Below are 26,406 nucleotides of genomic sequence, written 5' to 3' on the forward strand. Positions count from 1 at the left end.
TTCCTAAGAGCATCTGCACTGAGATCTGACCACCTGCCCCTCTCTGATGATGGTCCAGTTTTGGTTCTTCCGGGAGCTCAATGCTTCTGTTGGAGGCTTCCATGTTTTCTCTGAGAATGAAGGGCTTTCACTTTCTCCAGCCACAGGGCTTTCTCTTTCAGTTCTGCCTAAGCCTGCTTTTCCTGGTCAGGTGAGCCCGCCCTTTCTCTTGTTTATTGCTTCCTAATTTAACTAATCTATTGCAGAAGCTACTGACTGTGCACCCAGTTTCAGACCTTCAGTTCCCAGTGCTCAGTGGCTCCTCCTGTGCTTTGTGCTCCACTAGGACCGCAGCCTGGGGCTTCTGCATTCTCTGTACCTCAAAAAAGAACTCTAGCCTCAGAGTGCGTCATGGTCTGTTGGTGATGCTGGCTGTGCTCCACCAGCACCAATAAAACCAAGCCAAACCAAAACAAAGAAACCCCTGCTGTGTTCACTGCTGGAAGCATCTTCACCTGCCCCACCTTGTCCTCAGCAGACCTCAGGGCGTGGACCAGGCAGAAACAGCACCAGGGCTTGGTGGCTGGCACCCAGTGCCATCACTTCATCCAGAGAGTCTGTGCTTTCAATAGAGAAATGCATGCACTGAAGTCAATCAAATGTTAAGAGGTCACAGAAGAAAAGCAGCTGCATGGTGAGGCCCAGAACAGCTAAGCTGGCCCTAAGCTTGCTGGAAGCTTGGAAAAACAGCCCAAGGTCTTATAAAATGATTCTCCTTTTTCTTACTAGGGCTGCTCATTTGGCACCTACTAAATGTTTTGCTATCACCAGATGAAAGACTTCATAGGAAGATTGGCAGTTGTTAGAAGCCATACCCTGCTCTCAAGTGTGGGCTCATAACAGGATGCCGTGTTCCAGTGGCTTTCAGAGGATGATAGGAACTTCTTCCTATCCTCCTAGAAAGTACAACCAGGACTCTAAGCAAATAACTCTACCAAAAATCATCCTGCCATTACAAGGGCTCAGGTGTGCCTGACTGGGTTTTCAGAATAGCCGAGAGTTGATGTTGATCTTCATTCGCTCTCAGTTTTGCACTTAGTCTTTTCATACGAGCCACTAGGAGAACACAATAGGCTCTGCTCATGATTTGAACAAAGCAGACTTCTCTCTTCTGTTCAGTCTATTGAGATCTTGGGACATTATATGCAGTGAGCATCTTAGCACTTAATGGGGTTAAACATGTTCAGCCACGGGCTGGAGAGATTGCTCAGTGGTTAGAGCACTGGTTGCTCTTCCAGAGGTCCAGAGTTCAAATCCCAGCAACCACACTGTGGCTCACAACCATCTGTAATGGGATCTGGTGCCCTCTTCTGGTGTGTCTGAAGACAGCCAGAAGACAGAAGAAGGAGAAATGTGTTCAGCCTTATTATAAGCAATGTCAGGAAGAGCAATCTTTGAGGGGAGCAACATGGAAGTCACTGGAAACCCCAAACATGACGGGCTGATGCACATCCAGACACAATACAGACCCCCAATGAATTCTGGGGCTGAATGGGAATGAGATGGGCATGACTCATCCATTTAGAGTTCTATTTTGTGCTGTAGGGGCATGTTGCTTAGTTTTTGTCAACTTTCTAAAGTCATCTGAGAAGAGGGAACCTCAAGTAAAAAAGTGTCCCTGTCACATTGGCCTATAGGCAAACCTACTTGGCGTTTTGTTGGTGAATTGTTGGTGTGAAGGGCCCAGACCACTATGGTCTCTGCTTCAGTTCCTGTCTTGAGTTCCAACCCTGACTTCCCTTTACAACGGTGCTAAAACCGTAAACTACAATAAACCCTTTCCTTCCAAATTCCAAAACCAAATTTCTTTTGGTTGTGATGTTTTATTACAGCAACAATAGCAAACTAAGGCAAGGGGAAGTCAGAGAATCATTTTAGGATTAGTGATGGAGCAACAAACCCCTAAAGAGAGCATGGTGCAGCTTTGTGCCCTGGTGGAGTCCTTGCTGGGAAGCCTGTGGGGACCTTCCCTAAGCTCAGCAAGATGCTGATGCTGGAAATACTACAAAGGGAAGGGGCAGCTCTGCACAGTTGGAAATGAAATCACTTCAAGGAGAAGCAGTTCTTAGATGATGGGGTTGGGGGGAGGGGATGCACCCAAGTCAGCCTTGTAATGGAATGCCTGAGTCAACCGAGCAAGTACAGAAACCATGACGGCAAAGAAGAGTTTTTATTCGTTTGGTCTCAGAAAGCATGAACGGATTAGACACACTCATGGAAAGCAAATGCAAGTCACTACAAGAAGCATAGTCACTGCGTCCTTATGTAGCAGTATTACCTTCACGGCATGGGGAATCTTGTCTGGTCATAACTGCACCTTAGGTTCACGCAGTGTGATGACACGGTGATCCTGGATGGTTTTCTTCGCACCCATGTGTGTGGCTATGAAGCCACCCTGGATTTTATGTCCTTTAGTCACAGCTACAGTGTCTTCCCCTCAACTTCCAAAAATGTCCTTTCTTCCAGACACTCAGAGGTGGGGACTGCCAAGAAGGCAAACAGTTGATTCTCCCCACCCCTATTCCCTTCCCTTCTTTTTTGGGATATTGTATCATGCAGCCCAGCCTGGCCTTGTTATGTAACTAAGGATGACATTGAGCTTCTGAGTTTTCTGCCTCTGTCTCCCCAGTGCACGGGTTAAGATCTGTACCACCATGCTTAGCTTATGCAGTGCTGAGGATCAAAGGCAGCTCTTCATGGATGTTAGGCAAGCACATGATGCCCTCTGAGCTATATATCCAAACCTAGATTTCAATTTCTAGGGTTTTTTTTTTTAAAAAAAAATGTTTTTGAGACAGAGTTTCTCTGTGTGATCCTGGCTGTGTTGGAACTAACTCTGTACACCAGGCTGGCCTCAGACTCACAGAGAACTGCCTGCCTTGGCCTGCCAAGTTCTGGGATTAAAAGCACATGCTACCAATGTATGGCCTTTGAAAATTATTTTAAATTTAGGTACCCAAAGGTTTCCTTTCCAAAGAAGGCTCTTGTTTCTTTTCCATATCATTTCTAAGAAGTTTTTCTTGATGTTTCAACCAGTGCTAAACATTTCAGACTCTACTTTATAGCTTCTTCATGTCTCTAAATATCACCTATGTCTTTATCGGTCACAAACATATAACACTGCTTGTGTTGGAATATTATGTTCTTATTGACTGTCACAAAGCCAATGTACCTATGAAGCCTTGGTTGAAGAGTTGTTGAAGAAGATAAATAATTCACATTTGCATACTAGGGCCTGGTCCCTGTGAATCAGGCCATGAGCGCATGAAATATTCAATACATCTTGGTGTACAAATGTTAAATACAGAAATAAATTAATAAATACATAAATTACTTAAATATTTCAGTAGCATAAGACCATGTAGAACGCTAAAATATCTACACATAAATTAGCTCATTGTCTCTGTGGGCATTTAACATTTAAATGTAGAAATATAGTAAGGATGCCATTATAAACTTAGAAAAACTGGGAAAAGCCAACCAAGCAGAAAATAGCCTTTGGGGTCTCTTCCATCATGAGTTTAAAATTTTCTTTCCTAATGTCCACTTTTCTTCCAAAGTTGTATCCTAGGATCGGACCCTGTAAAAGAATGTGGGTAAGTCCATGTTGGTCAGAAGTATAGCCCCAATGTCCTCCTATTTCTCACCACACATGGGTCTTGGGGATTTCTGTGTGAGAAGGCCCAGTCCTTCTTTACAGAACTTAGATTTCAGCTAGTCTCATGCTTGCCAGGGGCTCTCTTGAGAGATTTTTCTTGAAAGGGCTTTAACTGGGATATTTCCTTATTAAAAACACTTCAGTGGTTCCCCAGAACACCTAGGACAAGGTTCTAATTTCTGTCCACTTCCAAGTTCTTCATACTCTGACTCCTGATTTCCTCCCTACTCCATCCTTCTTGCCTTTCCCCTTACAAGGGTAGGACCGATGCCTGTTTTCTTCATTGCAATATCCTTGGCCCAGGACAGTGCCTGGACCTAACATAGATGTTGAATTAACATCTGCTAATGAACAAATGTGTTTCTGACTCTGGAATCCCTATGCCAGGGATACTCCACCCCACCCCAGTTTCCTCACAAGCCGCCTCTTGTCCTCCAGGACCACTGAATGTGAAGGTGTGGCTGGGTTTCTAACTTGCTCACCTACCTGCAGGGCACACATGCCCATTTGCTGCAGGATGAGTTGTAGTAGCGATCCTGAGCTTGCACACAGATATTTGCACCTTTGCATTGGACTTCGGTAGAGGTCTTCTCTACGAGCAACGCACCTTTCTGCAAAGGAGAGGAAAAGTTTAAGGGCTTTAGGCAATATAAGGCAGGCTGGCATGGATGTTCCCCTTGTACTACCTGCTGGTGGAAGCTGTAACCAGAGATGCGTGCGTTCATGTGTGCGTTTGTGTGTGTGTGTGTGTCCCACCTCTTCCCAGAGCCCAGACTGCAGGCATTACTATTCAGTTTTACAGAGTTTCTATGAGTCAGAATTCAGGTCTTCATACTTCAGCATGACCAATCTGCTTCCACATTCTCACTTTTCTATTCATTAAGCTCCAACAGAAACGGTTTGCCCCACCTTTTGTCTCTCTGAATAGCAGCCCCGCTCCAAGGTCTTATGGGCAACCACTCCCATATGAGGCTGATGTTGGGACTGAGACCAGCTTTCCTTAGCTGTCCTCTGGACATCAATAAATACCATGCCTGTCAGCTTACAAAAGTGACTTGAAATCCAGACAATGCTACTAAACAGCTGTGGTGCTTCAGAAAAATGTCTTTGCCTCTCTGTGTCTCTCCTTTCTTATGAATAGGTCCCATGATAACACCTGCCTTTAAGAATTGCAGCAGCTAAATACATTTATGTAAAACTGCTTAGAAAACTTCTAGCAAATTCAAAGCACTAGACATTACCTATTTAAGATAGGTATTATTAAATGCATATACACGGAGATGAAACTTAGCAAGACAATAGGTAGCAGTTAAAATGTTTCAAAATAATCCCATCTTCTACTCCTGTTTTTAGGGAGTGATTGAACATCCGAGCTGAATTGCTACCACATTCTTAATGCTGTGTAGGAAAAAGCCTTTGATCTGTGGCTTAAATGCTCTGTAAAACTGTCTTCCAAAACCTTGCAAGAGATCACTGTGTCAAGGACCAGAAGGCTAGAAAGCCACCAGACTAGGCTGTGTAAGTATGGGCATCTTGTAAGGTGAAAGAACTGCACAGCATATAAAGAAGTGGGGATTATCCATATTTGGTGAGACCCAGAACTTATGTCCTAGCATTTAATTTCTGTTTACTCAGCTGAAGCAATCATTTTAGGCTCCTGGATCCCAGGACTCTATATCATGAACAGTTTAGTTGAGGACTGACATTCAGCTGTACTGGAGGAACTGAGGTAGTTAGGTTAACCATCTTTCCCTCCATCAAACCGGCACTGGGTCTGCCACTGCTTCAGCTGGGTGAACTTGGGCAAGTCATAGCCTCTCTGAGCTTCTCTGTCCTACTCCATGAAGAGGTGACAGCAATACTCCCTTCTGGTCTTTGTATGGGCTGGGTGTGGTACACACAGAGAGCCCTTAACACAGTTCTGTTCCTGTAGCAAGCTACCTGATTGTGACGATCTTCCCATTGTTCCCAACGTCCTACCTGGTTGCACCCTTCTTCTGTCTCCTTCATCTTTTCTCTCTTGCGCTGGATCCAAACAAAGAACTTGAGGGAGAAGTAGGAGTGGGGAGTACTCCAGGAGTCAGGGTACTCCCAGCTGACCTCCACCTGAGAGTTCTTCAAAAGCTTCACCTGCAGGTTCTTGGGCGGGTCTGGTCTGACTGCAGAAGCAGACAAGCATCTTTTATTATCCTAGAGCTAGGGTTTAGGCTTCTGAGCTTGGTCTTCTAGTCTCTAGGATAACTCTGTCATTCTCTGAGCATCATGGCAGCCCTGTGAGGGATCTGCTGAGAATGATCCCTTCCATGTGAGGAAGTCACCACTGTTGGCTACATCCTGCATTTTAGAACCCGTTCTTCACAGCACAGGCTGGAAATCCCCGCTTGTTGAATGGTTCTGCATAATAAAGTCTCATATCTGGGCTCTGCCATTAGGGGGCTCTCCCTGTGCTTGGTTCCCCACTTTGCACATAATCCATTAGGTGCCACCATTGGGGCAGAGCTGGGTCTGGGCTGCTATCTGTGAGATCTGAGATCTGGGGAAAGGCAACTTAACCCTTTAAATTCCTTATCTGTAAGGTACAGATGGTAGGATCTATATCAGACTTTTCAGGAAGTGTGGAATAAAAGAGAATGCAGGCAAATCCCATCCCCAGGGCATCACGAACACGAGGCAAACAGCATCTTTGCTTCCCAAGCACATGCTCCCATGCAAAACTCACTGATGTCCCTGATGAAGAAGCTGGTGCTGTAGTTCTCATATTTATTTTGCTGCTGTGCCTCCACCACCAGTCCAATGGGCAGGGTCTCCTCGGCAGTTGGGCAGGTGACATCCTCCTGGCAAGCCACTGAGTACTTCTCATAGTCCCTTTGGTTCAGTGTGACCTTCTCTGCAGACAGAGACGCTGCTCCACATGTCACTGCCCGAGAGTCTGGGGAACTGGTGGCAAAGACAGAGAGTTCTGTGTGATCGATCGGAGATCTTATGCCCAGAGACACTACAGGGCCTGGTGACTACAGTTCCCGAGACTACAGTTCCCAAACTACAGGGCCCAGAGACTACAGTTCCCGAGACTACAGTTCCTGGAGACTACAGTTCCTGGACTACAGGGCCCGAGACTACAGTGCCCAAGGTTACAGGGCCCAGAGACTACAGTTCCCAAGACTACAGTTCCTGGAGACTACAGTGCCCAAGGTTACAGGGCCCAGAGACTACAGTTCCCGAGACTACAGTTTCCGGAGACTACAGTTCCCGAGACTACAGGGCCCAGAGACTAATTATACAACATATTCCAGGGTCTCTTATCCATGTACCAGTTTCTTTAGGAATATGTGTAAGCTTTCTGTAGCAAGAGAATGTATTGTGCTTGTCTAATTTTCTTTAAATCACATAGAGATCTGGCATCTAGTATAGGTAAGCATCCAGCAATGTACTCAGGTCTCTTTTGGGGCCACCTTTACCAGTTCAAAAAATCTTATATAGGCAGCAAGGACTCTGATGTCACCCAAACCACTGTTTTCCTTAGCTACGTTTAAGCCATAGCAAATGTATGTTAAAGATGGAAACGTACCCCCCCAGCCCATTTATTAATTTGAATAGTGCTAGGGTGCTCATTACCTGACCTCAGCGTGGCCTCAGGGATCTAGTTGCTGACTGAAGTCAGCTACAGAGCTGTCTGACACACCAGCTCTGCAGCCCTGGGGAATGTTTTTGTGTTTTTGTTTTCTTTTCTCAGAGAAAGTCCAAGTGCAGAGAAACTGAACTTCAGAGTAATGGTCTTGTTGGGGCAGAAAGAACTTGAAAAGGCTCTAGGAAAATCTCAGAAGGCCTCAGAGGGTTCTGGAATCTGTTCCCGGACCTCCAACAGCAAGGCCCTGGAGCATTTGACTCTGTTTTTTGACACAAGGTCGAGCTTTGGCAAGTTATTTGTAGCTGTGGGCTCTTTTTAATTTCTCCCCATGGTGCTGTGAGCCTTAATGAAGTGAGGCCAGGCAATTCGGAGGAGTGAATTCCAACTCCCCAGACAACTATTCTCAGAGGGCTGGCTTAAAGCTCTACAATATTTCCTGATATTTCCTTCGGTAAGCAGGGAGAAGTTGAAAAAAAGGGTAGACTTGGCTTTGCTGTTCCATTACCAGTCACCGAGAATCCACGGGCAGTTTGTACATGTTTTCCTTACGAAGTAGATCTACCAAAACAATGAGCAATCCGGACAGCATCCTTACCTACTGCTTCTCTTGATGTTGAACTTCAAGTCAGTGTTTCTTTGCACCAGCCATGAGCAAGTGAACCGTCCGGAGTAATTTGGTGCCTCACACTTCAGGAAAGTCTTATTTTTGAAATCTGCATTTGAAAAGAAAAAAATTAAGTATTTAGGAGTTTTCTTTTAATAAAGAAATTTATTTTTGCTTTTGTTTAATTTTTGATTGTGAACGGAGCACTGGCCATTAAATAAGATTTTTTTTTTTTTTTTTTTTTTTTTTGAGACAACGTCTCTGGGTGTCACTGACCAGCCAAATCAGCTGATTGGTCACTGAGAGTTCCTGTCTCAAAGGATATGAGAAAGATTTCTGAATGCCCCCTCCACACACATACAAACCTGCACACACATACACACATGCACACACACATGCACACACACATGCACACACATGCACACACATGCACACATACATGCACACACATGCACACACATGCACACATGCACACATGCACACACACACTCGTAATTATTATTTTTTAAGGAGAGGTAGAAGAAAAGGCACTATCCTAGGGCATGGAATTACTTTTTAAAATGTCAGTGGACCAGATTCCATTTTCCTTCTTGTGGAGCAGAAGATGTGAGTGGCTCAGAGTCTCTCCTCCTTTGTGGCAGGTGTACTGGCCGGCGTCTAGAAACTCTTTGACAGTGATGGTCAGAGTCTTTCCAGAGCCTATGACTCCAGGACTCTGGTCTGAGGTCCAGGTGATGTCGTCTTCTTCAGGTGTGTCACAGGTGAGGTTCACTATTTCTCCAGGGGAATCGGGGCACCAGTCCACCTCTACAACATAAACTGGAGAGCACCAGCAGTGAGGACTCGGACCACACGTCCACTGTTCTCGGAACATTGTGGCTCACAAGAATTTGGCAAATGCTTGCTGAGGTAATCTCAGGGCATGGGGACAGAACAGAAAAGCAGTTTCATAGCTCCCACTGAGTTATTAGCTGGCAGGTGGCCTGTAATAATTAATCTCTGATTAGCAAGAGAAGACCCTGAAACAAGAAAGATACAAACAGCACAAGACTCCTCTGTCAGAAGACACACACACACACACACACACACACACACACACACACGTGAGTATGTGAATGTGTGTGTGTGTTAGTGAGTGTGTGAGTGTGTGAGTGTATATGTTGTGTGAGTATGTGTGTGTGAGTGTGTATGTGTTTGTGTGTGTGTGAGTATATGTGTATATGTGTGTTTGTGAGTGTGTGTGTGAATGTGTGTGTGTGTTTGTGTGTGAGTGTGTGTGTTGGGAACGAGGTAAAAAAGAGTTTCCAGTTAAAGTTCACAGGGGGTACACAGGGTGTTGGCATTAGGATAGCCCCTTCCCCCAGCAATGGCTCCACCCACAGGTGACAGGAACCTAGCACATCAATTGCCATGGAAACAGCCAAAGCATTCCCAGAAGACATCAGTTCTGAATCCCATCTCCACCTGGGAGCAAGTGACGTCACTACCCCTACAAAAGACCGAAACCCCTCCTCCTCTCTCTCTCTTTTCTCTTCTCTTCGCCCGGCCTTGACCCCTGCCCCATTCCGTTCTATTAAACCTCTCCACGTGGAACCGTGTTTGGTGTGGTCTGTCTGGGCCTGGGCGAGAAATCTAATTAACAGCACAGGGCACAGCAGAGTAAAACAATGGCTAAAAGTCTAGGCGTGGAGAAAAAGATCAGGAAATCCTGTCTTCTCTAATTGCAAAGGGGATGTTGAGCAAGGTCCTGAACCACCAGTGGCCTCAGAGTCCTCACAAAATGCTAGGGACAATAGTGTCTGTGCTAATGGGTTTAGCTGTGAGGATAGATAGTAAAAAAGCATACACCTTAGCACAGCATAGCCCTGTGCTAGCCTTTCTTCCTCCTCTTAGTCCTCCTCCTCTTCCTCGTCCACAGACCAAAACAGCCAGGCAAATGCTCTTAAAAACTCATAAAATTATTTGAGGAGGTCTAGTTTTTTTTTTTTTTTTTTGCCCCCTCTACATCAACTACTTGTTTCTAAAAGCCGTTTTACACTCTTGTGAAGCAGTGGATAGTGCGCTCAGTTTTTGAAGGAACTGCTTTCATGATGCCAAAGGGCTAAGCAAGGTTCCATCAGGTGTGACGTGACAAGTGCTGTAGTTCAGATCTTTTGTCTCCTGTGTCACACAATGGACAGCTCTGACACTAGTTTCTAAACCAGCCTCCAGAATATCTCCATGACAAAGCTTCAAAGGTCACCCACATATCAAGTATTAATCGAAAGACTAGCTCAATGCAGTGGCCCTTAAAGCCTGGAGGTCTCCCGACTTCCTTTATCAACATCACCCAAAAACCCATCAGCAATGTTTGTTCTTGGTTGCTGAAGTCAGAAATGTCGGGCTGGCTCCGGTGACCTGATGCCTGGTTGAATCTGGTTGGCACAGTGGTGAAGATCTGGGGTTCAGAACGGCACAGTTATGGAGTGGAGCCTTAAGAGAGCCATGCCCTTGGGTGTGGGAAGGAACCTCAAGCTATTTAAAATTTTACTTTGCTGGTCACAAAATCAGGGCTATCTTCTTGTCTTGACCTACCAAGTTCAGGGATCACAGGCACGAACTACGTTCCTGAGTCTGATGTCATTCTTTTTTTTTTTTTTTTTTTTTTTTTTTAAATGAAAGTAAAATATTAGTGCTTTCTTTCAAAGGTGACATCTGATTGGCATGCAAGCTTAAGACAGTTTCCTTAAGTGCCCCATGAATGGCATGGCTGTGGCTTTGTGATTAGCAGGAGAGCTTAAAGCCTTGCGAAATGCTAAATTCTTACATCATGCATCAGTGGGATTTGTAGCTGCTGACTGGGAAGTAGAGATAAGAGGAACAAATCACATGAGGCCAAACTTTGGAAGTCTTTAGCCTGAGGGGACACCGACCCACAGGACCCTTTGGCTTCCAATTTCTCTTTGTCCTCTAGGCTGTGAGAGAAATAGCCCTGCCGGTTATTTTCCTGTTAGAACCTGAACTCAGAAACCCCAGAAGCCCTTGGCCCCTGGGCATGGACAGAACTTCTTAGGGATGTTGGAATCAGAGCTTAGATACTTGCTGGGCTTCAGGCCACCATCGTGACTCCAGCGTAAGCTCTCTCTGTGCTTCTCACGGTGACTTTCTGAAATGGCTGTGGTTTGCCACATCAAAAGTGTCTAAGGGGTTAACTCTGCCGGGACCCTAGTTCCTGCCAAAGAAGTAGTCTTTGGGTGGCCAGACTTAAGATTACTCTGTTTAAAGTTGCATTTAATTCTCTCTCTCTCTCTCTCTCTCTCTCTCTCTCTCTCTGTATGCGCACGGCACATTTAGAGAAACTGATCCTCTCCATCTGTCCTGTTGATCCCAGGGATGAAGTCTAGGTCATCAGACTTGGCGGCAAGCACCCCTACCTGCTAAATATCTTTGTAACCCTCGTGAATCTTCAGAATGAAAAGACTGGCTCAATATTTTTTTTTTCTGGGTTCTCAAAAGATTATTTCTAATCAGTAGCTGAGAAATCTTTCCGTTTTTAATTTATGCCCATTTCCTCTTTATGGCCACAGGAAACAGTTGCTTCACACCTTATTTGTAAAATCTAGCATGTAAAGAAAGCACACAGGCTCTGGGGTGAGACTAAACCGAGATCAAGTTCTGGTCTGGGCCTAGTGGGAAAGTTGCTTAATCTCTTGAGCCTCGGTTTTCACCATTTATAAAATGGAACACAGACAGCTCCTACTTTTATATGGCTGTGGTGAAATTGAGTGAGGTTCTGTGTTCAGTAAACATTAATTATTGCTATGGTGTAGCTATAAAAGCAGAAATTCCTGACATGATTACCTTGTATTTCATGGAACCTTTGGGATTCTGTTAGGAACATCTGAGGACTGAGTTGATGGGCATTTGCTATCAGGTGATACAAGGACAGTGACTGTCCCTTGCTATGTCTTCATTATTTGTCTATGAATAATTTTATTGCCATTGGGATGATGGAATGTCCAGAGACTTTGTTTTAAACATAAGATCTGCTAGAATGTATGCTCACTCTACTGTGGGTTGTCTTCTGGATTCATTAACATATTCAGTAGCCCACGTGGGCTATGAAGTATTGAACACCAAAATAAGAAAACTGACGTCACGGGGCTACCTGACCTCAAAGGTTTAGAATCAACACCTGGCAGAGCCATGACCTGAAACCAAGTCAGCGTGAATGTCAATCCTGAAACAGCCAGAGGACAACCATCACAGAGTCCACTGAGAGGGTGCAGAAATGTGGGGGATGGGAGAGAGCAGAAAACAGTCTTGCTACTTTTCAAATTCTCTACTAGGGAATTTCAGTTGTTTAGATGGGTCATGTTCAGGTATGTAAGGCAAAGGTCTTATCCTGTTTGCCGTCATAGTCCACCTGAAGCTCCTTTCCTGTCACCCAACCTGAAAACCAAACAAGGCAGAGATATGTGGAAGAAAAAGAGAGGCTAACCTTCCATCTTCCCTGAGAACTTTCCCGAGAAAACCCCGTGTGTGGCTGCCTACTTCATGCCTCAATAGCCCTTCCCAGCAGGCTACCTGGAGCTCAAGCCTAGATGCAGGAGATCTGGAAGAAAAGAGGGAAAAAAGACTGCTTACCATCTTTCTTCAGCTCCCACATGGCCATGAGTGGAGACACCAGCAAAACCATGGCAAACCAGGAGATGGTTAGCTTCTGATGACACATCTGTATGGAGGAGGGGCAGGAGGAAGAAAGGGAGCAGAGAAGGAAAAGTTGGGAAAATGGGAGAGAGAATGTCAATCGTTATCGAATTAACCCGAACCATATTTTATCCGCCTTCTAAATACTGATTTTCCCACTTCTCTTCATATTGTTGGACTAGGAATATAGAAGTTCTGTCCTATCCTTGGGTAAAAACATCTCCAAATAAAGAACTAGAGGCTACCTGGAGCTGAAATAATCATAGGGCCCAACCACTGGATACTCGTTTGTTTTTTAAAAATATATTGATTTATTATTATTGTATGTGTGCATGTGTGCATTAGCATGTGTAGAGGTCAGAGGACAACTTTTGGGAGTTGACTGTTTCCTTTCACTATGGGTTTAGGTCACCAGACTTGCACAGCAAGTAATGTTACCCACTGAACTGTCTTACTGATACCCACACTCATCCCCCTTCCCTCTCTTTTTGAGACAGAGTCTCAGCCTTGGCTGTCCTGGAACTCACTATGTAGATAAAGCAGACCTCAAACTCACAGAGATCCACCTGCCTCTGCTTCCCAAGTGCTGGAATTAAAGTCGAGAGCCACCACACCTGGCTTGGCATCTTTTTTTTTTTTTTTTTTTTTTTAAGGCTCACAAACATAAGCTTAGAGATGAACATGGCTTCCTGGGTCATTTACCTAGTTCCGACTGTAACAGTCATGTAATACCTAAAGCACATTGAACAGCATGGGAAACTACTGCCATGCTACCAGTACTGACTGGGAACAGTGTCCCTGGACATCCGCACCACCTGCTGTGCAGTAGCCGCTGGAATGCCCCAGGCTAAAGAACCAGCTTAAGTGTGGGGAAAAGAGATAAAGGGTAAACGTTCAAGTTCCGACAAGGACCTGTAGTGGATTAGGTTTTTTTAAACCTAGGCAGAGATCACTCCAAATTCTAAGATAATTCCATCCCTCGTAAGAAAGCACAGCATTTCTTAAGCTTGGGTGTATATATTACCTGGGCTTGCTAAGTCTGTTGGGTCTCAGCCCACAGTATCTGATTTAACATGTCCTGAAGGTGCCAGAAGCCAAGGCTTTGGTCCACTGAACACATTTCAAGGGCAAATGTGTTAGCAAGGTTTTAGGGTCCAGAACTCCTAAAATTCAAGGTGTTCTTTGGCAGAAGACTATAACATATTGATTGACTCACCATGAAATAGATAAATCAGCCACCATCTTTTATTGTAAATTAACACCGGGGCAATAGAAACCTTTCAACTGTAAAGATTATGCCCGACTCATAAATGTGGTTGAGATAATTAGTGTGTAACTAATTCCCTTCAGAAATATTTCCATCTATCTTGGAGGATGCCGCCATCTGGCAGGAACAAGGTTTGAGAGACCACAAGTCTCACCCATATGAATTAAGACTTAAATGTTATAGACAAACACCTTAGAAATGAACAGGCCGTGGTTAGAGATCATGGTGTTTTAGGGGACAGAATTACTGACAACCTGTGAGGACCTCATTATGATTTCTCTTTCCTTACATATATTATCAATGACAGAGACAGGACTAGGAGCCAGGCCTTGTCTAGGCCCAAATTATCACATAGCCAAAGTAAGTACGAGCTAGAAGAGTGCTGGTTGCTACATTCCTAGGCTTGGAGCCAAGCAGACATGGGCTTGGGTTTGGGCCCTACTACTCAGTAGCTGTGTGGTGTTGTTCCCCTGAGCCCTACTGTCTTTATATAAAAAGACATAGCACAGTCTTATGTGGTCTTAAAGAGCTGTTGGGTACTCAGTGAGATGACATGGTATAATGCCTTTGCACTAGTGGGAAAGCCAAGGAGGGAAACAAAAATTGAAATTCTTTCTGTTTTGTATACAGTACATTGAAAAATAAAAATCTGCCAAGCTGTAGAGAGAAATGCCCAGAGAAGGTGGTGCAATTATACATGGCTGTAAAACCCAGATGGTAGTAGGGCTCTGGGAAGGGAAAAAGGCAGAGATTCCTGGCATCTCCTGGCAATCTCTTCATATGCTCTCAACACAGGGATTTCCCCTTTGGCGGCATGCCAAGCATTTCCTCTGTCGCCCTCAGATGCATTTGAGCCTCACTCGTGAACCATATTTCAGGCTGAAGGGGGCCCTGGCCTTCATTTCGGTATCACCTTCATCTGAGATCATAGAAGTCCGGCAGAGGGTGGAGATGGTGGAGGGTGGCCTCTTAGTCAAATCCGCACAAGCAAAAAGTGTGCAGTCTGTAGCCAGGTTTTGGCTTTCTGGCTGACAGGCAGATGCTAGGAGCTGTAACCCTCTCACTCCACAATTCTTCCACATGATACATTTTGACAATTCTAGGTTTTGGTTTGTTTTGTCTTTACCTGATTTCATTAGTTTTCTTAACTCCCAAAAGTCTTGCGCAAAGAACACAGGGACCCTGGGTAGACACTCTAGCTCCCTAGGGCATGCGAATGCTCCTAACATTGCTGCCAGCCGCTGCCTGAGTGGGCATCCCTTTTGAAAGACTCATTCTGTTTGTTTGTTTTTTTTTTTTTACTTTAAAAAGACAAATGATATGTAGAAATAAACATGCTCAGAAACAATAGTACACAGTACAGAGGGGGAGGCTGTCAGGGTCGCAAGGATGGCACAGGCAGAGGACCCTGGTTCTACATCCAATCTGTCACTTGTTAGGTATGTGTCCTTGACAAGTTGTGTTGACTTCTTCAAACCTGTACTCCTAGACTAAAAGTAGGAACCCTGTCAGGATAGGGGTTCATGAAATGATCAGTACAAAGTGCCAGCTTGATCCCCAAAATAAAGACAGAATCCCAAATACCTACTCTTCTCCTTCTTCGGCATTACCGAAATACAAGCAGCAATGGTCCGACTGCATCTTTAATATCTGTCCCCCATACCGAGGCGTATGGCAGGGGGCATGTCTATCTTGTCTTATATCCAGACTCTGGCCTAGAGAGACCCCGTGGATTGCTGGTACAATAATCATAGTATTTCAGATCTCAGCAAAATGAATTCTTGGGGGCCATCTAGTCTCATCTTGAAATGCCTTGCTTGAACAAACCGAGCCATCACCTGAGGCTCAGTGGTCCCTGGGTAAAAACAAGATGTCAACCTGCCCTTTCTGGTGCCTATGATTTCACCTGGGCAAGCAGAAGAAACCAACCCATGAAGACAATCTTTTTTTTCCCTTTCTCACAGATTTTAGTACCCTTTATGAGGTAATTCTGAACATGCCTGGGGCTTTTTTTTCAGTTTTGAAGAGGTGGCAAAGTTAGTTAAAATCCAAAGGAACCCCCAAACACAGCCCCCCCACTTTGGTTTTCATAGCCGGTTCTAAAGGCCATCACAGGTAGGACATTATGAGTTCAAACTTTCAGGTATGCATGAAAGGCTTTTTAAATGTTTCACTATTAAGGCAAGAACAGAATTTTATCTATATTCTTAACGCATATGTATTAGTACTTAAGAACATGTACTTTCATGTATGTGTCTATGTAGACAAAGCAAACCCTTCTATCAAATACACGTATCTGTCTACAACCTTTGGCACATATTATTAATAGCTCATTTTTTTTTGAGACAGGGTCTCAAACTCATTACATAGCTGAAGCTGACCTTAGACTCCTGTTCATTCTGGTTCCCAGCTCCAAATTTGGGGATTACAGGTGTGCACCATCACATCTGTAATTAGCTGACTTTTTAAATTAATATTCGAAGTCCCTGTCCCCAAAGCACCTGGTTTCCACCAGCAGGCAAGCTATCTGGGATGCTTCTGGAACTTGCTTATCCGCACTTCTGTGATGCCTGGTTCAGGGCTAGCCTGGCCTCTGGGGTCCGTATCTGGATAGCATCTAGATTCAGAGAATTAGTAGCAGGGAACAAGAGAAAACTTACCTTGCTTTGCTTCGGGCTGCCTGGTCTGATGTGCCTGGACACTCACTGCTTCTTCTGCTCTGTGGCTGCTCCTGGAGTTTATATACTCTACTCCTACAGAACCTTCTGATGGAAACCTAAACTAGAAACTGACTAGTCTCAATTTCAACACTGAAAACTAGTGTCAAAACATTCTGGGGGAATTTTAAGAAGTTCCTCGCTCCCCTCACCACTTCTTGCCTCTCTGAATACATCTATCATACAGAGGGAATATATACATCGAAGTCCTAGGTTAAGAGGAAATGACTTCGGGGTGTGGAAAAAGGAAGGAGGCAGAGATGCTAATTTCTGTTTACATCATGCCTAAGGTAAATAGAAGTGGCTATGGCCAACCTCCCCCATTCCGCAAACTGGGGAACCGAGATCATGGTTCATGCCAAAAATCAAACAAGTAGGTGCTCCTATGGGGCCAAAAGACTAAAAAGAGCCTGGTGTATCCCCCATGTTTTCTAGTTAGCATCCGAGTTTCAGAAGCTATTACCTCCTGTTTGGCTCCATGTCCTCACCCCACCTCCCCGACCCCATACCTATGTTGTTTGTATCCAGAGGCAGCTCTGGAGAGGTGAGCAACGAATAAAATTCATTCTGTTTTGAGGGCGTCTCCTATGCTTTCTCATGGATCAATAGCTGAATAGGCAAGCGTACAGATGACCTGTGCCATACTCAAAGGTCACTCTTTAGGGTACCCGTACCATCCTCACTTCAGTCATCACGTATCTGTGGTCCTAGAAACCCCGTGTAATTTATCCTCTTGAGGAATTTAAAATTGCAAAGAGGGTGTGCAATCCTGTAAGTCGACGTTACCTCCCTTCCTCATCCGTGCTCTGAGACATTATTAGCTCTTGCACATCCAGTTCGCGTACAGATGAGGGTCACTGAGAGCCGCCCTTAGAGGGCGCTGAGCGAGGACGCACCGGCCGCTTCTCCGTTCCTGTCCCCGGCCTGCGTTCCCGCCGCCTGGGAAGTTCCTAGGGCTGAGATGGGACAGTGTCAGGTTTCGGGCGGTGTAGATTTCCGGCCTAACTTTCTTCAAAGTGTCAGCCTGCCTGGGGCGCCGGGAGGGGGACGGGAAACTCGGGCGAGAACTGCGGAGCTTCCCAGCCACACACTTCCTCACTCCTGCAGCCCAGCTGCAATCTCTCTGGTCCTGATCCGGCTTCAAATTGAGGGTGGAGACATCAGTCACAGCAAGGTAGCTAGTGGCATCCTTGTACTCCCAAACTTCGAGTAAGACTGGTTTTATATATAAGATTATTCTTAAATGAACAAAGTACGTTTTGTTGCATACGGGTAGTTCTGTAGAGCGTGCGCGCCAGTGCGTGTGCGTGTGTGTGTGTGAGTGTGTGCGTGTGTGTATGTGTGTGTGTGTGTGTGTGTGCGTGTGCGTGTACAAGCGCCCGGGGCCCCTGTTCCATAAGTGACATGGGAGGGATTTCTGCGGTTTTCAGTATTTGATTGTTACAATAAATATTTAGATATGTAGCACTTGGGGTGTATAGTTATCTCTCTGTAATAAATTTTGAAATGCTCCCCAACCAATTACTAGAGGGTACTGAGTAGCTAAGGCAGTATGAAATTGGCATGGTACAATTTAGAGGGACTGCATCAGTATAGCTGAGCTCTCACATCCCTCCCCTACAAATACATTCACATGGCCATGAGCTAAGACAATCCCCCTATAAATGACCGATGTATTCATAAGAGCATCTTTAAAATCTTGGACATACATGATAACATAAAATCTCAGCAAAGCATAATGTGCTGGTTATGGCACAGCTCTGAGGACAACCATGATCTCTGTGATTAAGATTGCTGGTCAGACCAATGCTACCTGCAAAGCTCAGAGTCACCTCTGCCCATCTCTCCCAAGGACAGATGGAGAATTCATTAGAGCTTCATCTCTGGACCCTCCAAGAACTGGATCTATCACCTTCTTGGTAAACTCTATAACTCCTTGTTATAGAGTTTACCTTCTTGGTAAACTCTATAACTCCTCACGGCTGCAGTGTGGGGTTAGTAAATGTCCCTTGAACCTAGACTAGCTGTGAGGATGAAAGGAATTTCACGGTGAGAACCGAACAAAGCAATATGGGGCCAAAGAATAGTTCCATGGGCTTCTTTGAAGGTGGGGGAGCTTGAGGTAGCTCATGGAGCTACGTCAAAGACAGAGGAATAAAAGACACAAGGTGATGATGTGCAGCGTAACTAGGCTTCTTCATGAAGCTCACACATGCACACACACACACACACACACACACACATACACACACACGCACACACACACACGCACACACACACACACACACCAGAAGGCCCCCTTTCCTTATCAGAAGAGGACCGTAAGCCTTTAGTATACTTTTCAAATACAATATAAATCACGTGTGCTTTAAAACATTAGTGTTCAGACAATGACAAAGCAAAACATGCTTCCTTGCTGTTGTCAAGATCCATCTTGAATAAGAAGCTGAAGCTTTGCTATAGATTCCCAGCCGTAGCCATTACAATGTTTTGATATATGCTCCTCTAGAGCCTCCTGAGCCCTTGTATATCTTTATGTATTTGGTTTATATATACTTATGTATTTGGTTGCCAAAGTAGGATCTTATTATATGCATGATTCTCAAAATTCCTTTTATGTAGTGGCTGGGAACTGAATTATATCATGACCCAAGTTTCAAAAAAAAATTAGTCGCAAGAGTTTTCTTGAACACACATTTTCCACATATTAGTCAATAGCTTTACCACTCAGTTGTATCTGCGGCCCTTCAGCAGCCTTTGGTGAGTGGATCCATGGCTTGTAGTCTCTTGCTGTATCCAGCTGAATACATTCCGTATCTGGATAGTTAGAGACTTGGCTTAGTCTTCCAGCTAGCTTCTCTCTCCAGATGGCTCTGCATTTCCAGGTAACAGTTAATCCAGGATGACAGTGTGTGTGTGTGTGTGTGTGTGTGTGTGTGTGTGTGTGTGTGAGAGAGAGAGAGAGAGAGAGAGAGAGAGAGAGAGAGAGAGAGAGACTGGGGGGGAGGAAGGGAGGGAGGGAGTAAAAGAAGAAGGAAGAGAGAGGGGAGAGAGAGAGCATTTTTTTTTTTTCTGTGCATCTCTCTTAAGAGCAAAGTTGTCTTAGAAGTTCCCATAACCCTTTCTTCCAGTCCCCTTGCCAGCTATAATCCCGTCTTCCGGAGGAGAATGTGCTTACAGTGACTGAAAGCTGAGCTGGGCATAGGGTCCTGATCCCAGAGGAATGGCTATACCATCGGGGAGGTGATCGGTGAGCAGTAGAGAATCACAGGTATTGGTCAGGTCAGTCTGGTACTTAGTGCTGACATTAGATGAAGAAATCGGATAATCTGATGATGAGAAATAAACCTTCCTTCTTAGTCCATCATTTACAAGGGGTGTGTCTGCCTCCGGGCTACGGTTGTTGTTCCTGCCTGCCTCCTGACAAGGAAAACACCCAGTGTGTATGTTTCAGCATGGGACTAGGTAATTTTTGCAGTTGGTTTGTTTTTAATGGCTCAGTTTCCTGTTTTTCCCCAAATGTCTATGACTAGCATGTATCACTCTTTAAAAAAAATTTGGTTTCTTTTTATATATATTCATATGTTTTATATGTGTATAGGTTTTATATATGTTCATATGTACATGCCTGTGTGTGTACAATGTGTGCAAGTGCGGACATGTATGGGGGCCAGGTTGGATGTGGGATGGCTTCCTTAATTGTTCTTCATCTTAGTGTTTTTAAAAATTTAAACCATCTCTTGTTAGGGTATGTGTGTGCGCTTACTCATATGTGTATATGTACATGCATGTGAACAGCACATAGCAGTTGGTTCTCCCCTACTGCTGTAGGTTGTTAGACTTGGAGGTAGGCACTTTTACCTACTAACTCACCATCTTAGTTTTGTAACCTGGAGCTGAGGGATGAGCTATTTGCACCTCCCTTGTACCATAATTACTGGCACGCTTCATTGTGCCAGCCTCTTACCCCTTTTACACACGGAGGTGTCTCCCCAGCCCCATGCATCTTGTTTCTCATTTTAAAAAAAATGAAATGGTAGTGATTAGAAATTTAGACTTCAGAAGCAGACTTAGGATCAGATCACGATGCTACTTCAAATGTAATTGAGCGCACTCCTGGGTAGAACATTCCTGGCCATACAAGTCATCAAATTGTTACTTAGATGTATGATGGGGATGGAGAAGCCCGTGTTGTCTGACGTGAGCTCACTCAGGTTTTCACGTGTCCTCCTGACATATGCCTGCTCCTTAAATGTTTTGATCAATATCTAGAATTAGCTTCATTCTTAAAGGGACCAAGATGTCTTCAAACCAACCTCCTCCCGACAGTGACTCTGAGGATATGTCTGCCTTGTGGTACTTCCTCCCTTGGCCCATGATAAGAAGGCAGAGGGTGTGGCATGAAGCCCAGACTGGTTCATCATCCCAGTGGGTACCTGGGCCTGCTCAACTGGACTGACTGCAGGGTGAAGTTGATACTCCAAATGGACATGGCTGTTGCTGTGTGCATGTGGAAACCTTTGTGTTTCCCTCTCTAGGTTAATCCTAGTGAAAGGGATGGGTGTAGTGAGAACCGGAAGGAAGTAGGTGTGCCCTAGGCTCTCTACCTGCCTAGGTATGGAAATGCTGTTACTAGGGAGGTGTGTGGGAACAGCTGGCCTAGGTAGAACCATGCTGAGTCAGCAGGTGGATGGGGCTGGTACCAGGGGTTGACCTCTCCTGGGTTGTCTCAAGCTTTCCTTTCTACTTCTCATCCACACACTCTGGTTAAATAACTAGCTGTGTGCCTGTGTTTATGGGATATTAAACCATCATCCAACTGACTCAAATTTCATTGAAATCCTCAAAATTTGAAACAAAGTACTTTACTGTCCTGGAGCCCAGAGGATTCTCCATGGGAGAAGCAGCTTCATCCCACAACATCAGGTCCTGCAATGCAAGCATCTTCTTTCCAGGCGAATGGCGTGGGATACGCAGTTAGGTTTGTTTCTCTGAGATTCAATAAAGTCCCATCTGACTTTGTCATCAGCATCACTAGCATCCCCAACATCATCACCGTGGTCCTAAGTTCTGGATCTCGTACATGCTAGGCACAGACTCTGCTCTTTCACATTTTATTTCGAGGCAGTCTCACTATGTATTTTAGGCCGGTGTGAGTTCTCTATGTAGTCCAGCCTGGTTTTGAACTCGAGCTTCTCCTGCTTCCACCTTCACAATAGATGGGATTGCAGGTGATTGTCATTCCAATCGTCTCCTCTTTTATCCTTGATGGTACTTTTATAGGGAGCTCATGCCTTGACTTGGATATGTTATAGCCACTTAGCACATGGCCTTATTTCCATTGCGCAGTAAGAAAAGGATATTCCTCTGTGATCTCAGGTGACAGAAAAGTCAGGAAACATAGTCACAGCCACCAAGAGATCCCAGTTAGCTGGGGTGATGTGCGGATCTGAGGGAGCATGATCAGCCACCCAAAAGTTTAGTGTTTGTCTGTAGTGTTAGTGTGGTAATATTTTTTTATGCACTTGGTTTCTCTGATACAGGGATTCGAGGTTTTTCTATGAAGCTCAGTGTGGTTGCTATACGAACAACAATGATGGTCTTTAAATGACAGGCAGGAACACTGGTGTGGCTGGAGAAATTTAGCAAAGAAAGGAATTTTGAATCCTCAGTTCTATCGGGAGTCAGCAGTGTGTTCCGATACTGGGGCTCGACCTGCCTTGGGTTTGGTTCCCTGCTTTACCCATTGCCTATGTTGTCATAGGTAAATGACCTCAGGTCTCTTGCTGTCTGTTTCCTATGGCATAAAGTGAGACTCTAAGCATCTCTACTTCAGGGAATAGATAGAGTAATCACATCATATTTCTTATGAAAAGTAAGCTAATTATGAATCAATGCTTGCGAAGATTAAATAACATAATTATGTGCAGTGGGTTGCACACAGTGAGTCTGTGGTGTTGATATAGTGTCAGTTTTTGCTTGGTTTCTTTGATATGGGGTATTTTTATATAACTCAGTCTAGCTTAAACTCTTCATCCTCCTGCCTCAGCCTTGTTGGCATGGACCACCATTCTTGGCCTCTTAGGAACATTTTAATAACTAGTTTGACTTTGTTTGTTTGTCTGTTCAGCTATCTGATTTTTTCTCAGTTGATGAGATTTTTGAGATCAATAGTGTGCTCAGAATAACAGGAGCCACACAGAGGCCACATAGTGACCCTGCCCTGTGACTTTTGGGCACTGGATGATTCTTTGGGGGGATATGGTCAGGGAAATGCTGGAGAGATGTCTAAGCTGAAAAGACAAATGAGGTGCCTGTCCAAAAAGGATTTTGTCATCCTTTAAAAATTGTTGGTGTGTGTTCATATGTGTGCATATGTGGATGCACATGTGTGTGACAGTACATGTACACATGTGTGTGGAGTCCAGACAATAATGCTGGGTGCTGTTCCTATAGTACTGCCTTCTTTCTTTTGGTCAGGGTCTCTTATTGGACTGGAATGTGCCCAATAGGATAGACTTGCTTGCCTGGTCAGCAAGTCCCAGGGACGTGCCCATCTCTGTCTTGCCTCTACAAGGCAGAGATCACAAGATATACTACCCAGCTTTTTTGATGTAGGTTTTAATGTGGGTTCTAAGCATCAAACTCAACTCTTCATTCTTACAAGGTAAGCAAGCCTTTACTGACTGAGTTGTCTCTCCAGACCTCGTCATCACCCTCTATGAAATTGTTTCCTGTCACCTCAAAATTTGTGCTAGACTCAGTCTGGTTCATTTGGATAGAGACAAAGAGGGGTGAGAACCCTGACAGCCCTTTAGCAACCACATGTAAGCACATCTGTGGGGACTGAGAGGAAGTGAGTGTGTAACACCGAGATTCTAAGGGTAGCTTTGGGGTCAGACCTGCACTTAAACTGGCAAAGTACAGGCGTTGCCCTTGTGATTAGGAACATCCTGTCAGGAGGAAATTAAAGAGTAGAGTTGAAATGCACAGAAGAAATCTCACACCCAGCTCCTTCAGCACATTCCTTCGACTGTTCTCATCTGCTTCCTCAGCTGGTTCCCATTCTTAGTGAGAGAAAGTGTGGGGGTTCCTAATCGGACCTGTCGGATGGAATACCCCACTGTCATGATGTAATGTGACAACCGCAGTCTCAAAGGACCATGGCTGGTAGAACTAGTTGACTTTAAGTCCACTCAACTTTTTCTTTCTGTGTGACATAATGTATGCAAATCCTCCTGACTGGTGAAACCGGAGGGAGATTTTCCTTACACCATCATTGTGGCTTGCTCTGGGTGATGGGGATGCAGAAGTCTATCACTCGAATGTAAGGTATGTGCTCATTGGTCAATATTTTAGGCAAAAGGACAATGCTCTGAACGAGGGTGAGCTACCAGGCTGACTTAAGACACCTCCTTCCTGTCTTGCAGATGACCAAAGTGAGGAACATTTCTTTTAGGGAGAGAAAAAAAGTCTTCAAGTTAGAAACTTAGCACAGTGTATCACAGTGGAATGATTTGAGTTCTCTTTGAAAGGTGTGGCTGTCTGGTACCACTTAATTTTGCCACGCTGTGCCATGAAGAAATTGGCTGTGATGGTTAACCCATGCAGAAAAAGAACACTTGATTTGTGTGTGTGTGTGTGTGTGTGTGTGTGTGTGTGTGTGTGTAACAGTGCTAAATAAGTAAGCTATCTATTTCAACCCTGACTCAGGACAGTTCTCTTACTCTGTATGGCTTAATGTCTTGGGAGTATCTAGCTTGTTTTCCTGCTGAGCTGAAAACTCCTGTCTGAGGCAGTTTGTTCACAACCATATACAATCATATACTAGACTGTCAATAAGAGTGTTGTAGTGAATGGGTAAATAAATAACAACTGGATTTCATTTCCTGACTATGTATAGGCACCAGCTTTACAGTACATGCAAACCACACTTAGACATAAAGATTTCCAGTAGCCCAGATGCTTAATATCAACTCTGTCCTGTACTGCTTAGAGGAGGTTGGGTGAGACTAGCGGTCATTTGATGTTGCTCTTTCTGTGTGTTAAAGGGGTGGCCAACAAAGAGCTGTCTCCAAGGTTAGGAGAGTGCCTCCCACAGACATATTGTTGCCATAAGTATTTCTGTTTCCCAGAATGAACAGGTTGTAAGTTTCTTTGTGTCTGAGCCTTCTTATTTATTTATTTATTTTTTCCATTGCTATCTTGTCCCCAGTGTCTGGAGCAATGTTGACGCATAGTTGGTTCTAAGAAAATGCTCTGTTGATTAAAACACTTGAGAGAATATTATGTTTGAATACTCAGGTATTTCTTAAAGGTGTGGTCTCTCGGTGTCCTTGGTAATTATAAAGGTTTATTTGTGTGTGTGTATGTGTGTGTACAGAAACATGTATGTGTATGTTTGCAGAAATGTGTGTGTGCATATGCATGCAGGAACATGTATGTGTATATAAGAAAGTGTGAGTGTGTGTTTGTGACAAATAAGATTAAAGTTTCAGGTGCATGAGCCTTATTTTCTTCTATGTCCCCTCGAAATTATTGTATTTGTACTGAATGTTCTTTTTATCCAAATTCTTTTGTGTTTCCCATCAGAACTTTCTGCAACTAAGTCTTGAAGTAAAGGCCCGTTGTCACTATAAATTTACAGGGATGGCAAATCTCTAGCCCCTTTGAAGTTGGGACATGTAAGAAGTGTGATGTATCTGACACAAAGTGGCTCTGGAGGAATAGCAGGAAGTCACATCCCATATGAATGTACAAATTCAAAAAATGTTTGAAAAGGCACTGTGTTCACTAAATAAACATGTTTGTGAGTTGACTTAGATGGTGCTGACTGGTGTAGCCAAGTTATATTTATATTCTTTATACATACATACACACATACATACACATATACACACACCACACACACATATATACACACACCACACACATACATACACACACATAAACACACATACACACACATAAACACATACACATACAAAAACACACATACACACATACACATACATAAACACACATACACACATACATATACACACACACATATACATACACACACACACACACACACACACACACACAAAATCGGGAGACCAGGACTCTAAAAATTTTTTTGAAACAAATTTATTTATTCATTTACCCAAAACATTTTTACTAATAGTCCAGTGTGCTACTGTATTTGATTGAAAGGAAAATTCATTCTATGGAAACTTTGGTGTTGATCAGGATAAAGAAATCAAACACTCATAAGACCATGACACAGGCAAGGTAAAGATGGGCTCAAAGTTCAGATATGTGCTGGGGGAATTTAAGAGACAGGGAGACCACACCCAGTTGGGTGGGTCAAGGCAGATCTCATGGTTGAGTTATTCATTGTGTGTTGGAAGGCTGGACTATATCAACATCATAAAGATGAGGGTATGGATGGGCAGGAAACAATTAGCCAAGAAAATCCAGGGTTGAGTGTCTGGGAGATGATAGTTGTGCCCTGGGGCATAATATCTACCTAAGGAATGAATGGTAGAGGCCGTAGATAGACATATGTAAAATTTATTGATGAGGGTAGTTGGGCAATGTAAACAAAGCCCGAATAACAGGGAAGTAAATGCTGCTTTGTTCCAAATGTGGGCTATTTACTGTATATCTCTCTTGCCTTAATTTCTTCACGTGTAAAATCGAAATGTTCTCAACATAGACCTTTATGCTTTTACAAGAGGTCATGAAGCTTACTGAGTGTAGCCTATGTGCTTAGGTTATGTGCCTCTGGCTTTTTGGGCCATGTGACAGCCAGACGGAAGT

At 44.2% G+C, this 26,406-nt stretch overlaps 1 protein-coding gene across 1 annotated transcript; it reads right to left on the reverse strand.

The window, feature by feature from the left end:
* Positions 1 to 4,179: 4,179 nt before the first annotated feature.
* Positions 4,180 to 12,643, reverse strand: IL12B (interleukin 12B; the record flags this gene model as incomplete). Its single annotated transcript, XM_080942070.1, has 6 exons — positions 4,180 to 4,308; positions 5,678 to 5,856; positions 6,417 to 6,634; positions 7,921 to 8,038; positions 8,482 to 8,748; positions 12,556 to 12,643. The coding sequence occupies 6 exons, from the start codon at positions 12,641 to 12,643 to the stop codon at positions 4,180 to 4,182; spliced, it is 999 nt and encodes a 332-aa protein (XP_080798196.1).
* Between the last annotated feature and the right edge of the window lie 13,763 nt (positions 12,644 to 26,406).

The sequence above is a fragment of the Micromys minutus genome (genome assembly GCF_963924665.1).
Source record: "Micromys minutus genome assembly, chromosome: 31".
In the NCBI taxonomy this organism is placed as follows: domain Eukaryota; kingdom Metazoa; phylum Chordata; class Mammalia; order Rodentia; family Muridae; genus Micromys; species Micromys minutus.